Genomic DNA, 13,811 nt, shown 5'->3' on the forward strand with positions numbered 1-13,811 from the left:
ATGTGCACACAGATGTGAACATGGTGAATCCAGATAAGAATTCTGACTGTCCTCAAACCAAAGGCAAAAGTATTCTGAAGAAAATAAGTAAGAATAAAAGTCTAAATATCTATATAGTTCTGTTCCTGAAACAGCTCATGCCATCAACTGAGAAGCAGCTCGAACTCTAAAACAACTCAGAAAATGTGTTTTCCAGTCAATATTCTCTCTGGGTAAAGTTTAATTTATGATAACACTTTACTGAAAACTCTGAGGTTGCTTTTCAAAAAAAAAATTGCTACTTTTAGTCAACTTACCTTTCATATTTTAGTTGGTGTATATATACACACACACTTTCTTCATAGTCTACCTAAGCTACTCAGCTGTATCTGCTCCAGAAATGAAATATATACATCACTTACAAATTTCATAAAAGGTCATCTAAGTAAGTTAGCAACTATATCCTACTTAGTGCAAACAACTGAGAAACTCCTAGAGAGGGAACCTAAATCCAATAGCAAAAATTTCAATTTGTACACAAATCAGGAGCATAAAATTAATGCGGCTGGTTAACTAAATCAGGTGATAATGCTAAAAATTCAGAAAAAAGCTTTAGCTCTATCTCACTGATTTGTTTCTTCACTTCCTTTGTATCTCTCGCTTTCTAGTCTTTCTCCTTTTTTATACACTAAGCATACCTTGTGAACTTGTCTTTTTTCTCTTCTCTCCCACAAGTTTCTACTTTCCAGGGTTTTCACTAAACCCTGTTGATTTGGGGGCACATCAGCTACAGGCAAACATGAAAAGTTTTCTTGGACACAAAGTTGAAGGGGTGGAGCCACAGAAAAAGGGGATGTACCACTGGTAATTCTGCATAGGTCTTAAAAATATTTATTGGTCCAATGAGTTTGCTAAACATATTAAGGTGCTTTAATTTTAATAAGAGTTGAGGCCAGGTACAGTGGCTCACACATGTAATCCCAGCACTTTGGAAGGCTGAGGGACCAGGATTGCTTGAGTCCAGGAGTTTGACACTAGCCTGAGCAACAAGGTAAGACCCTGTCTCTACAAAAGAACAGTAAGAAAATAAATAAATAAATTGTTAACAGTAGCCAATAAACTAACTTCACAGTAAAAAGAGATAGTTGTATACTTTGTTCATAATTTCCATTCCTTACAATAAATTTTGTTTTAGAAAATGTAACCAAGCGGCTTGGTGTGGTCATCCCTCTAAACTCCCAGCAGAAGTGTTCGAGAGTTCCAGGGATGAACAGGGAGTTCCGTCAGTAAGTTGAAGTAAAATCATCAAAACTGGCTCAAATTCTAAAATGCACTCTAAATGTGGCAATGGCTACACCAGTTCCAGAGTGAATTCAACATCACCCTCACAAGAAGGAAAGCTCCAAGGCAGATGCAGCCGGGAATCTGACCCCATCACTTCCTGTCTACCTTTGTGACCTGAGCTTCAGCTTCCTCATCTGTAAACAGAGATAATAACAACACCGGGGTGCTGTGAGGATTTAGTAGTATCAAGTGCTGGTAAACGGAAGATGCTCAGTTATACACTAGAATTTACATTTATAAGTCCTTAGAACCCTTTTCTTTCCGTTTGAGGCAGCCCCAGTGGCTACCACCATCCCATAATCACCACCAATTCCTTAGGACTCTGCTGCCAAACGACAGAGCTGTACATCTCCATGGCCTCATTTTACACACACATAAAATGGACGTAGACTAAAGATAACTCAAAATGGATTAACAAATACAACTAGCAAAGCTAAGAGAGATCTAACATTGAAGATAAATTATCTAGAGTGCCTCTGGAGTGTATAAGAAATATGCCAAAAGCATCCCTAAATTTAGAGCTCTACAAAATATTTCAACTGGAGAGAAAGGGGGTGGGGGAGATAATATGTATATAAAAACAGTTTTTTTCTGACTCTCACTGTTTCTAGGATTTTCAAACTTATTTTTAAACCAATGGAACCAGTTCTTCTTGTATAGAAGCCTAATGCGTACAATAGTAACAAACCAAAACCTAGAGCTGCTCTGACAGAAGCAGAGCTAAGGAACCAGGAGTTCCAGATGGGTCTCTGTGGAAGCCAGTCTTCCCTAAAATACAATTAATGTTCACTTGAAGTAGCTGATCAAAGAGAAAAAAGGGTGTAACAAATAGTATCAGGTTTTCTGTTCCTTACTTTTGTCTTTCTTTTGAGACAGTCTTGCATTGTCACCCAGGTTGGAGTACAGTGGCAAAATCACAGCTCACTGCAGCCTTGATTCCTGGGCCCAAGCAATCCTCCCACCTCAGTCTCCCAAGTAGTTGGGACTACAGGGCACATGCCACCATGCCCGACTTATTTATTTATTTATTTTGTAGAGACGGGGTCTCCCTACATTGCCCAGGTTGGTCTCAAACTCCTGGGTTTCAGCAATCCTCCCACCTCAGCCTCCCAAAGTGCTGGGCTTACAGGTATGAGCCACTGCTCCCAGCCTGGTGTTTACTTTTTTGAAGGACTTTCAAATCAATGTCTGGATCCTATTTTCTTCATTAAAAACACATAAGCAATCATAATCTAATATATACTTTAGGAACTTGAAAGAGACATACCTAGAAGAGCTTAGTAAAAGTGATCTATGCTGTGGTCTCCACACCCTGTAGCATAACTGAAAGCACTTCTACTTAAGGCAGACAATTTGTACTTGGCATACACTGGTATAGTTTGGTCAGGGGCTGAGACTGAAGCCAGGCTCCCACTCTCAGTTACAGCTGTTACCCTCGCACAGGGTACTTAACCACTTTGTGCCTCAGTTTTCTCATCTATAAAACAGAGATAATAATTGTATCTACCTCGAAGACTTTTTAGGAGGATTAAATGAATAAAGCACCCAGAACAATGAGAAAGGTCCCTAAGAAAGTTTTAGCTACTATAACTATATTCTGTATCATAGAAAAAGCATTCCTTACTGGAAAAATGTGTTGCTAGAAAACGTAAAGATCAGTACATGAAATTAAAAATTAACATCTCTCCCAACCTCCCATTCCTTCTCCCAAAAGAGCCACTTTTCACAGTTTCACATGGAGACTTGCAGAGTTTTTTCCAATGAAATATAGGTCTGTTTTTGCTTTTGTTTTTATAAAGAAATAGAACTGTACCATACACACATACTGACATATTCTGTAAGTCGTTTTTCAGATGTCTTCCCTCTCAATATATACTGACATTCATTCTTTCGAACAACTGCATTGCATCTCATCTTTTATAAAGATATACCATACTTTAACCATTATCTAAATGGCAATGGTTAACCACTACTCAGATGGTTGTTTCTAATACTTTGTTATTACAATCAGGGCTTCAGTGAACATTCTAGAGAATAATTTGACAATATGTATTAACAGCCTTAAAAGGGTAGATTTCCTTTAACTCAGTAATTCTCTTTCAAAAATATCATCTATGGAAATACATAGTGGGTGCAGAGAAAGTTATGTACATAGGCATTAATTAAGAGGCTACATATTAATCTTTTGAGTAACATACAAAAAAACAAATGTCTTCCTCAATAGATGAAAAACACATCCGTTTCCCATCACCTGATTCGTTCCTGATTTACAGCCTCAGAATTTCTTAGTGTTCTAACTCTACCAATCCTCACAAAGTCCCTTTTTACTTGCAAAGGAAACAAGGCTAGATAAGAGGTTTGTGCTGTCCAAGCAACACAAAGTAGAAAACAACCACAGAGTGAATTCTCTTCCTAATAATCAAGCTTGAAAACTAAAAGCTGGAAAGCTTTCTCTATTATTTAAAAGACTTTACAAACTAAGAGCCGTTCCTTTCACCAATTTGTACATAATATGCAATGACATGAGGTATTTTCTGGTTTGGGTTTTTGGGAATGACTAAGAGATTCAGAGAAACTTCTGTGAAAGCTTCTCCATTCTCTAATATAATAGATCGTGAAGGGTGGTCCAATAATTGTGATTATACTCATTGCTGTATGTTGCATAATCTTTACAGTTTTATAATCACTAGTTCAATCCTCTCTCAAGAAGAAGAGGAGAGGAGCTTTGGGACAAGCGGAAGAGAGAATGAAGAGTATTTCTCCTCATTTTTCCCCCTAACTTTTAAAGGCCCACATGTAACTCTTTTCAAATTTCATTATGTTTACATTCTTTCCTCAAAGCTTTTCATTCATTATTGAAAGGAATCCAGACCAGGCCAACAAGAGTCACTGGCATTCTTCTTAAAAAAAAAAAAAAAAAAAAAAAAAGTTGGTCTTTTTGCAGAAGTATGTATTTACACACAAATTACATAGGTATTCAAAACATTATGAGGCAGTGACAATACATGAAGGTCTTAACAGCACTCTTCATAAACCGGAAAGCAAGGACATCGTGCTTGAAGACGTTTCTATTTAAAAAAAAAAAAAAAAAAAAGGTTTGTGACCAGCTTGGGCAACAAAGTGAAACTCCATCTCTACAAAAAATAAGTTAGCTAGTGACCAGCCTGGGCAACGAGGTGAAACTCCAACTCTACAAGAAATAAAATAATTAGCTGGGTGTGGGGGCGTGCACCTGCACTCCTAGCTACTTAGGAGACTGAGGCAGGAGGATCACTTAAGCCCAGGAGGTCGAAGCTGCCATGAGCTATGACTGCACCACTGCACTCTAGTTTGGGTGACAGAGCAAGACCCTGTCTCAAAAAAACAAACAAAAAAAAAAAAAAGAAAAAATTTGAAAAGAAAAAAAGGCTGTATTTCTCAATAACAAGAATTACACTACGACTTATACTACTACTTTGATTTTCCTTATTCGACCAATTGACTCTTATTCAAATATTCTTAAGGAAGTTGACAGTTTTCTTAACAATAAAACAAACTGGACAACATCCTTTTGACTTGGAAGGAGTTTGGGTATTTGCCCTGTAATTTTTAATGAAAGTGAACAGTCTCTCCACAGCGGTAAAGTTAAAAAAAGACAAATCACAGAAATACTTCATTATTCAAATATTTCAATAATTTGCCATTGAAACTCTGCTTTGTTCCCTGAACCAAAGATAAAAAGTCCCAAACCCAAAAAAATCTGTACATTTCATCTCCTGTTTTTCAGTTGTGCAACTTTACCCAACAAAGTCCTTCAACTTATCGCAATTTGGATAGTACTAGGCGCCTGAATAAGTTGTTTTGCCCAATGCCCAAAAATCACTTCAAGGAATCAATGAGGCTTCTTGTTTTGTTCAGTGCAGTGTTGTGTAATGAGCTAAAAAAACGAACAGAGTTAAGAGGAAAGAGGGGAGTAATTAAATATGGCATTATCTAAAAGCTTTTCAGAAAGCTCACCCTATCCCACGTAAAATATTTTCTATCTAGATGTCCCAAAGCAACATTTTGATATCCCATGCAGGCTGAGTACTTCCACCTCTGTAAGAGTTGATGTCAACCAAGCAGGAACCGACTGGCCAAAGACATCAAACTCCTCATAGGTCTGTCAGACTCCAAGATAAACAATGACATATGGCTCAGCCCTTTTTTTTTTTTTTTTTGAGACAGAGTCTCGTTCTGTCACCCAGGCTGGAGTGCAGTGGCCCGATTTCAGCTCACTGCAACCTCTGCCTCCCGGATTCAAGCGATTCTCCTGCCTCAGCCTCCTGAGTAGCTGGGATTACAGGCGCCCGACAGGCCAGCTAATTTTTGTATTTTCAGTAGAGAGGGGGTTGGTCTCTCACCATGTTGGCCAGGCTGGTCTCGAATTCCTGACCTCAAGTGATCCACCCGCTTCGGCCTCCCAAAGTGCTGGGATGACAGGTATGAGCCACCACGCCCTGCCTGGCTCAGCCCTTGTTGTTGTTGTTGTTAAAGGGTCAAAGGAAGATGAAAATCCCTTAGATTTCAGTGAAACCATGTACACCTACCAAGTATCTTCACTCATAAGAAAATTGCACAATTAAACAGAATACTAAAAAGAAACAGAAAGGTGGGCCACCTTTGTGAATTAGGTAGAATAACACACTGACAAAATAAGACACACAGACCAGCAGGAGGTTCTGGACCACTGAAAAGAAGTCCTGAAAAGAGGCCGGGTGCGATGGCTCAAGCCTGTAATCCCAGCACTTTGGGAGGCCCAGGCGGGCTAATCACGTGAGGTCAGCAGTTTGAGACCAGCCTGGCCAACATGGTGAGAGACCAACCCCCTCACTACTGAAAATACAAAAATTAGTCTGGGTTGGTGTCGGGCGCCTGTAATCCCAACTACATGGCGAAACTTCGTCTCCACTAAAAATACAAAAATTAGCTGGGCGGGTGGCAAGCATCTGTAGTCCCAGCTACTCAGGAGGCCGAGGCAGAAGAATCGCTTGAACCTGGGAGGTGGAGGTTGTAGACAGAGCGAGACTCCATCTCAAAAAAAAAAAAAAAAAAAAAGCCCTGAAAACAGCAGTAGACAGGCTGAACATGACAACCTCCGCTTTGCTCCCAGCCAGTTGTGAACTTGGACCAGGCTCTTAACTCTAGACCTGTTTCTCTACAGGTAAACAACAGGAGGCAGTTAGCTAGCTCTGAAGTTTTTCCCATTCTCAAACCTAAGACAGTATGCTAAACATGGGCAAATAACTTAAAATTGCATAGGAATATGTGATACGAGTAACGTTTAATGACTCAGACATTCATCCTAATTTACTGTGGGAAATAACATAACCATCTTACATTCTGGAATGTAGGACACTTAAAGGTTTTGGGTATTAACCCATCAAAAAACCTGGAGCAGCAGCATCCGTCTTAAAATCTCCAAACTCCGTTGCTACCTGGTGAGGGCTGAAACTCTCTTCCCTAGAATAATCTTCAGGCCACGCTGGAAGCATCTCCCTCTTACGAAAGATACTGCATGACCTTTAAGCATCCAAGCGGTTTTGAAAAGCCTTCATCTGGCCATATGCTCGCTACCCCCATTATCTCTTTCCCAAGAGTTGAATTAAAGAAAGGTTAGGCAAGAACCCTTCCAAGAAGGCTCCCGGTTCTCACGACCAGGAACAATCTGAGGACAAGATGTCTGGGCAGTGGAATGTTATGAAAAGACCCTGGCCTGGGTTGTCCATCAGCCTTGCCCGTTAACTTTCAATTGCCCGAGTGCGTTTTTAATTCCGTTTCTTTAAATGCATGGCCCCAGACTCCCTGACGTGTGCAGTCCCGGGTGGTTCAGGAGGCTGCTCTCAGGTTTACTGGGCGCACAACCTCATCGCTTAAAAAAAATCACTTGGGCAACTTCGAGAAAGCTAATAAAAAAAAATAAAAAAAGGAAAAAGGAGAAGCAAGGCACAGCCTCTCACCCCACACGTGACTGAAGCCCCTAGACCAGCAAATGAATTTTCCTGACAAACATGTGGCAACAAAGGAATGCTCGCTGGGGGCTCCCGAGCCCGCCAGACGCTGCCCGCCCGCGGGCCCCGCACACCTGATCCCAGACACGTCCCGCGGCATCCGCCCGCCCCGCCCCGCTCCCGCGCGTCCATCCCCCGGCGTCCCCGCCGCACGTCCCCATTCCGGCCCACGTCCCCTCCGCGGCCCGCTCCGCCCACCTGGCCTCCCCGCCCCCCAGGCCCGCCCCCGCCCCGCCCGGCTCCGCTGCTGGGGACCACCCCCAGCACCAGGGGGATCCGCGCTACCCGCGCCGCTCCCGGACCGCGAACCCAAACGGCCCCGGCCCATGACCCCAGGAGGCAACAGAGAGGCCCGGAGCAAGGCAAGCGCCCATCCTCCTGACAGGTGACGGGAGCTGTCAGTCACCCGGACATCACCGGCCTGGGCCAATGAGCTGCCTTCTCCTCCCGCCTCCCGCGCCGCGCCGGTGGCGGCGGCCGGGGCGGCTCCTCCTCCCCCATCCCCTTCACCAAGCCCTCGGCCCCTCACTCACTATTGAGGCCGGCCGGCTGCGGCAGAGACTGGCCACTTTCCTCGCAGTTGTTGTTGTTGTTGTGCAGGGGCGGCGGCGGCTCGACTAGGTGGGACGACATCGTCGGACAGCTGGCAGGGCTCCGGCAGCAGCAGGACCGTCTCAGGCTCTCAGGCAGCAACACAACAAGCCGAGTCCCCCGCCCCCTTTTCTGCGCCTGCGCTGTCCCTCCCCTGCCACTGACGTCAGGGTCCGCCCAGGCCACGTGATGACAACACAACAAGCGACCGGACGGGGCGGCGGCGTTCCCCTGCGGGTCCCGGACGTGGAGACGCGCGAGTCAAGCTGACGCGCGCGCCGGGAACGAACTCTTGCGTGTGACTTGGGATGACCGGATGGGATGAGTGATGCCAATGGCACTGAGAGAGAGGATAAGAAGAAGCGGAATGAGGAAGTGCGCTCCTGTGTTAGCGCCCTTGCCTCCTCTCACACAGGCTCCATAGTGCTTCATCCAGCCCTGCACATGCATCTGTTTTCTACTGCTTAGGACTCACTCCTGCAATAGGTGTCTTGGGGACACAAAGGAAGCCCCAAACCCAGGTGCTTCCACTTGTAAACTCCAAATAAAGCTGCTGAAACATCAACACTCCATACGGGAAACAAGGGAAGACCGCCCCCAAATTTAATTGTTATAGAATTTTTAAAATGTCGATTACAAACACACCATCATTGTAAAAAAGAAAGAGAAAGAAGAAAGGGAAAGAAATAGAAAAATTCAGGAAAAACAGAAGAAAGCAATCACCCAAATCCCATCGACTAATCGATTTCTGGGACATGACGTGGGAAGCCGTTTATCCTGTACGTGGATGACATTTAACTATTTTCCTGAGCACACCTCCTACTTCACGTCTCCATGTCTTCGCCCTGTCTCCTTGGTCTGATTTATGAGTCACATATGTTTCTCTCAGTCTCTGGCTTGTCTTTTAATTTTTTTTTCACTGTGTAGAAGCGTAAGGTTTTCATGTAATCAGATTTATCATTCTTACATGACTTGGGGAGACTTTCGCACCAAAATAATTAATCTATAATTCCCTTATAACTTTTTCCAATTTTCTTATGGGCTTAAATTTACATTCAGAGCTCTAATCCATCCGAAATTTATTTTCCATATGCTGTAAATGATTTAAATTCAATTCTCAATTTTGTAGCCCATTGACCCAATAATATTAATTTTAAGCCATCCTTTCTACCCTGATTTGAAATTGTACCTTTGTCACTCTCTGAATGCCCACAAAATTGTGAGTCTGTTTCAGGGCTATCTACAATACCTCTGTTAGATAACTATTAAAGTTTCTCTTCGTTTGTCTTACTCTTCAGATGAACTTAAAAATGGACTTGTCCAAGATTGACCATGTATTGGCAATTATTGAAGCTATGTAATGCATTATTCTAATTTTTAAATATATTTGAAAAATTCCATGCTAAAAGGTTTTTTCTAAGGATTGATTTGTCAAATCCCTTTGCAAATTATTTTAAGATTTTGGTCAGAAATGAACTCTATTAATAGATTGAGTGCTGTTTCCAGTCATACCTGGAAGCAGGAGTTCAAGCCTCAGCTGGTAGGGATTGGCGGCTGCTGGCCATCTGAGTTTTTAAAAAACTGCTTGCCGTGAAGCTAGTCTGCAGCCAAAATGTCCAGCAGAAACAACAACAAGCTGCCCAGCAACCTGCCGCAGTTACAGAATCTGATCAAGCGAGACCCACCGCCCTACATCGAGGAGTTTCTACAGCAGTATAATCACTACACATCCAGTGTGGAGATTTTCAAATTGCAACCAAATAAACCCAGCAAAGAACTAGCAGAACTGGTAATGTTTATGGCACAGAACATCCTAGATATGTGCATCTGAATAATAGGAGAGAAAGAAACTTCAGAAGAGCCTGTGCTTTGTTACAGATTAGTCTCTGCTACACAGGGTATCTAAGTAATTTTCCTCAAGTGGTGAAAGATCTTCTGTCCTGTAATCATACCGTATTGGATCCAGATCTTCGAATGACGTTTTGCAAAGCTTTGATCTTGCTGAGAAATAAGAATCTCATCAATCCATCAAGCCTACCAGAGCTCTTCTTTGAACTTCTATGTTGCCATGATAAGCTTCTTCAAAAGACTTTATACACACATATCGTGACTGATATCAAGAATGCAAACACAAAACACAAGAATAAAGTGGATGTAGTGTTGCAAAATTTCATGTACACCATGTTAAGAGATAGCAATGCAACCACAGCCAAGATGTCTTTAGATGTTATGACTGAACACTACAGAAGGAACATCTGGAATGATACCAAAACTGTCAGTGTTATCACAACTGCCTGTTTCTCTAAGGTCACCAAGATATTAGTTGCTGCTATGACATTCTTTCTTGGGAAAGATGAAGATGAAATACAGGACAGTGACTCCGAATCTGAGGATGACGGACCAACAGCAAGAGACCTGCTAGCACAATATGCTATAGGGAAGAAAAGTTTCCAAAACAAGAAAACATTGGAAAAGGCAATAAAAGTGCTCAAGAAACAAAAGAAGAAGAAAAAACCAGAGGTGTTTAACTTTTTAGCTATTCACTTGATTCATGATCCCCAAGATTTTGCAGAAAAACTACTAAAGCAGCTTGAATGCTGTAAGGAGAGGTTGGTAGTGAAGATGATGCTCATGAACCTCAACTCCAGATTGATGGGAATTCATGAGCTCTTCCTCTTCAATTTCTGTCACTTTTTGCAAAGGTTTCTGCAGCCCACCAAAGAGAAGTAACAAAGATCCTTGTTTGCTGCACAAGCATCTCATCACCTAGTACATCCAGCGATTATTCAATCATTGCTTATGACTGTGGCCGACAATTTTGTTACTGACAAGAACTCTGGAGAAGCCATGACAGTAGGAATCAATGCTATAAAAGAGATAACAGCTCAGTGTCCTCTGGCCATGACTGAAGAGCTTCTCCAAGACCTGGCCTGGCTCAGTATAAACCACACAAGAATAAGAATGTAATGATGTCTGGTAGAACTTTGATTCAGCTCTTCCGAACACTGAATCCTCAGATGCTGCAGAAGAAATTCTGGGGTAAGCCTACAGAAGCCTCTGTAGAAGCAAGAGTACAGTAATATGGGGAATTAGATGCTAAAGATTACATTCCAGGAGCAGAAGTTCTGGAAGTTGAGAAAGAGGAGAATGCTGAAAATGATGAAGATGGATGGGGAAGTACCAGTCTCAGTGAGGAGGAGGATGCCGATGGGGAATGGGTTGATGTTCAACACTCTTCCGATGAAGAACAGCAAGAAATTTCCAAGAAGCTGAACAGCATGCCCATGGAAGAGCAGAAAGCCAAAGCAGCAGCCATCAGCACCAGTCGAGTTTTAAGTCAGGAAGACTTCCAGAAAATCCGCATTGCCTAAATGAGAAAAGAACTTGATGCTGGCCCCTGAGAAATCCCAGAAGAGGAAATATATTGAAATCGACAGTGACGAAGAGCCCAGGGGTGAATTACTTTCTCTTCGGGACGTTGAACGCCTTCATAAAAAGCCAAAGCCAAAGTCTGACAAAGAGACAAGAATAGCAACTGCAATGTCTAGAAAGACAGACTGAAAAGGATTTGTGAGGAAGAAAACCAAAATGAATCCATTTTCCAGTTCAAAAAATAAAGAGAAGAAAAAACAGAAGAACTTTATGATGATGCTGTATAGCCAGAATGTCTGGTCAAACAATAAGCGTTCCTTCCGAGAAAAATAGTTGGCGCTGCGATATGCACTTTTGAAAAAGAGAAAAAGAATGAACTTCCCAGAAAGTTTTCCATTCCAAGAAGAATGCTAATTTGTGTCACTATTATTCATGCAAAAGTATTGAATGCCTGTTGTCCCTGTAGATACAAAATGAATGAGTTGTAACTACCCCTTCACTCAAGGCTTGACAGCTTAGTTATGGGGGTGAACACATACATATGTATTTACAGTGCAGTGTAAATAGTTCTCTAGTAGAGGTAGGTCCACATTTCTATGCAGTCACTGAGGCCTTATGGACTAACACTGTGGGGATGGGGGTTATATATTCCTGTAAAACAAAACAAAACAGGACAATTGTAACAAGAGTAAGAGGTTCTTACTTGTATGTAGGCTTACCTGCTGAAAACAGGCCCCTGCTGTACAGAATTTGGGTACATAATTTAGCTCTTTTAGTCAATTCAAGAGATTTAAATGACCCCCCCCCTTTTTTTTCTTTTTGGAATGCCATTTAAAAGCTTTTTGGTTAAGACCTCACTTTTTGGAATGTATTTAGTTCATCATTTGAGATGACTTCATACTGGTTTCCTCAACCTTCCTTCACCCTGTATTATTTTCAGCCCACTGTTTACCTTGTCTCAATAAAAGGTTTCTAACGCCAAATAAAAAAATATTGAGGGGATTATTGACATATTTATAGAATTGTCTTCCCAGTCAGGACTACGAGATCCCACTTTGTTCTATTTTCCTTTTAGGTGCTCCTTTTAAAAGGTTTTAAACTTTCAAAAAAAAGTTTTTTATTAATCATATGCTATTTTATTTTATTTTATTTTATTTTATTTTTATTTTTTTGAGACAAGGTCTCACGCTATCACCCAGGCTGGAGTGCAGTGGTACAATCACAGCTCACTGCAGCCTTAGCCTCCGAGGCTCAAGTGATTGTCCCACCTCAGCTTTCCCAGTTGGTGGAACTACGGGTGCCTGCCATCACGTCCAGCTATTTTTTTGTATTTTTTGTAGAGACCGAGTCTTCCTGTGTTGCTCAGGCAAGTCCCGAACTCCTGGTCTTACAGGATCCCCCTGCCTCAGCCTCCCAAACTGCTGGGATTACAGGCATGAGCCACCTCGCCCAGCTTACTATACTCATTTTACTGAAAATAGTTAGGTTTCCTTTTCTCTGGTCTTACGTAGATGACATTGAAATTACTTTCTTTAAGGAGATGTTGTAATTCCCTATGGAAACATTGGGGCCTGGTGCTTTTAGGAAGATTATTTCTATAGGATGTTACCTTTATTTCTTATTTTATGTTGTTTGTCCTCTGTTTTTTTCTTGATTATATTACCTAATCATTTATTTTATTGACTCTTAAATTGAATTCCTGCTTCCTAGTTGTATTATTCCTAATTCTTATTTTTTAATAGCCCCATTGAAATATAATTCACATACTATACAATTCATCCATTTAAAGTTCAATTTAATGTTTTTTATATATTCAGAGTTACATAACCATCACAGTCTAACTTTGGAACACTTTTGTCACACTGCCCCCCACCCCCCCCAGTGAAACCCTGTACTCACTGCAGTCACCCTCATCCTTTCCTAGCTTCTTGTATCTTTGATACTTATTTCATTCTTTATTAATTTGGGTATTTAAGAATTTTTCCCTGGTCAGATTTGGTTTTTGTACCATTTCTAGTTTGGGATTTTTTTTTTTTTTAAGGTGTTCTCTGGGGCCTAACTTATGATTCCTTTTGGTGACTATTCCGTATTTGAAAAGAAGGTGTAGTTTGTGTTCACAAAATCAGGTTTGATGTATCTACTGGAACCACCTTAATGTCATTTAAGTTTTCATATAGTTAATTATTTTCCTCCCTTTACATGTCATGGATTTCAAGAGGTAAATTAATATCTGCTACTCCTGTTTCTTTCTTCTTGTATCTTCATTCCTTATAGTTGATGCACAGATATTCATAATTATCCCTGTTTATCACTATAAAGTGGTCATAATTTTGTCGTCAGTTCAATCTCAATACTAAGATCATGGTTTGGGTTTTTACTATTATTATTGTTGCTTAGTTGTATTCGCCTGATGAAATTTTAATTTTTGTTCAGTTAGTTACCTTTATATATTTATATAATCCTCCTAATCCTTCTCTTCCTTAGTTTCTTTTAATG

The 13,811-nt window shown here is 41.4% G+C and overlaps 1 protein-coding gene and 1 pseudogene across 3 annotated transcripts in view; one reads left to right on the plus strand and one right to left on the minus strand.

Annotated features, from left to right (window-relative positions):
* Window positions 1-13,811, minus strand: part of BNIP3L (BCL2 interacting protein 3 like) — a 295,477-nt gene that overhangs the window by 15,612 nt on the left and 266,054 nt on the right. Inside the window, exon 2 of one of the 2 annotated variants that reach the window (XM_050802597.1) lies at window positions 7,886-8,079. In XM_050802597.1, coding sequence (XP_050658554.1) covers window positions 7,886-7,985 — 100 coding nt within the window. In that variant the 5' untranslated portion in view covers window positions 7,986-8,079. Of the gene's footprint in view, window positions 1-677; window positions 684-7,885; window positions 8,080-13,811 lie in introns of those variants that run through there. The other variant, XM_050802598.1, reaches the window with a different exon arrangement.
* Window positions 9,556-12,846, plus strand: LOC126961829 (protein SDA1 homolog; annotated as a pseudogene). Its single transcript, XR_007728435.1, has 2 exons — window positions 9,556-9,746; window positions 9,818-12,846. The product of XR_007728435.1 is annotated as a protein SDA1 homolog (transcript).

Source organism: Macaca thibetana, chromosome 8, assembly GCF_024542745.1.
Source record: "Macaca thibetana thibetana isolate TM-01 chromosome 8, ASM2454274v1, whole genome shotgun sequence".
Taxonomy (NCBI): domain Eukaryota; kingdom Metazoa; phylum Chordata; class Mammalia; order Primates; family Cercopithecidae; genus Macaca; species Macaca thibetana.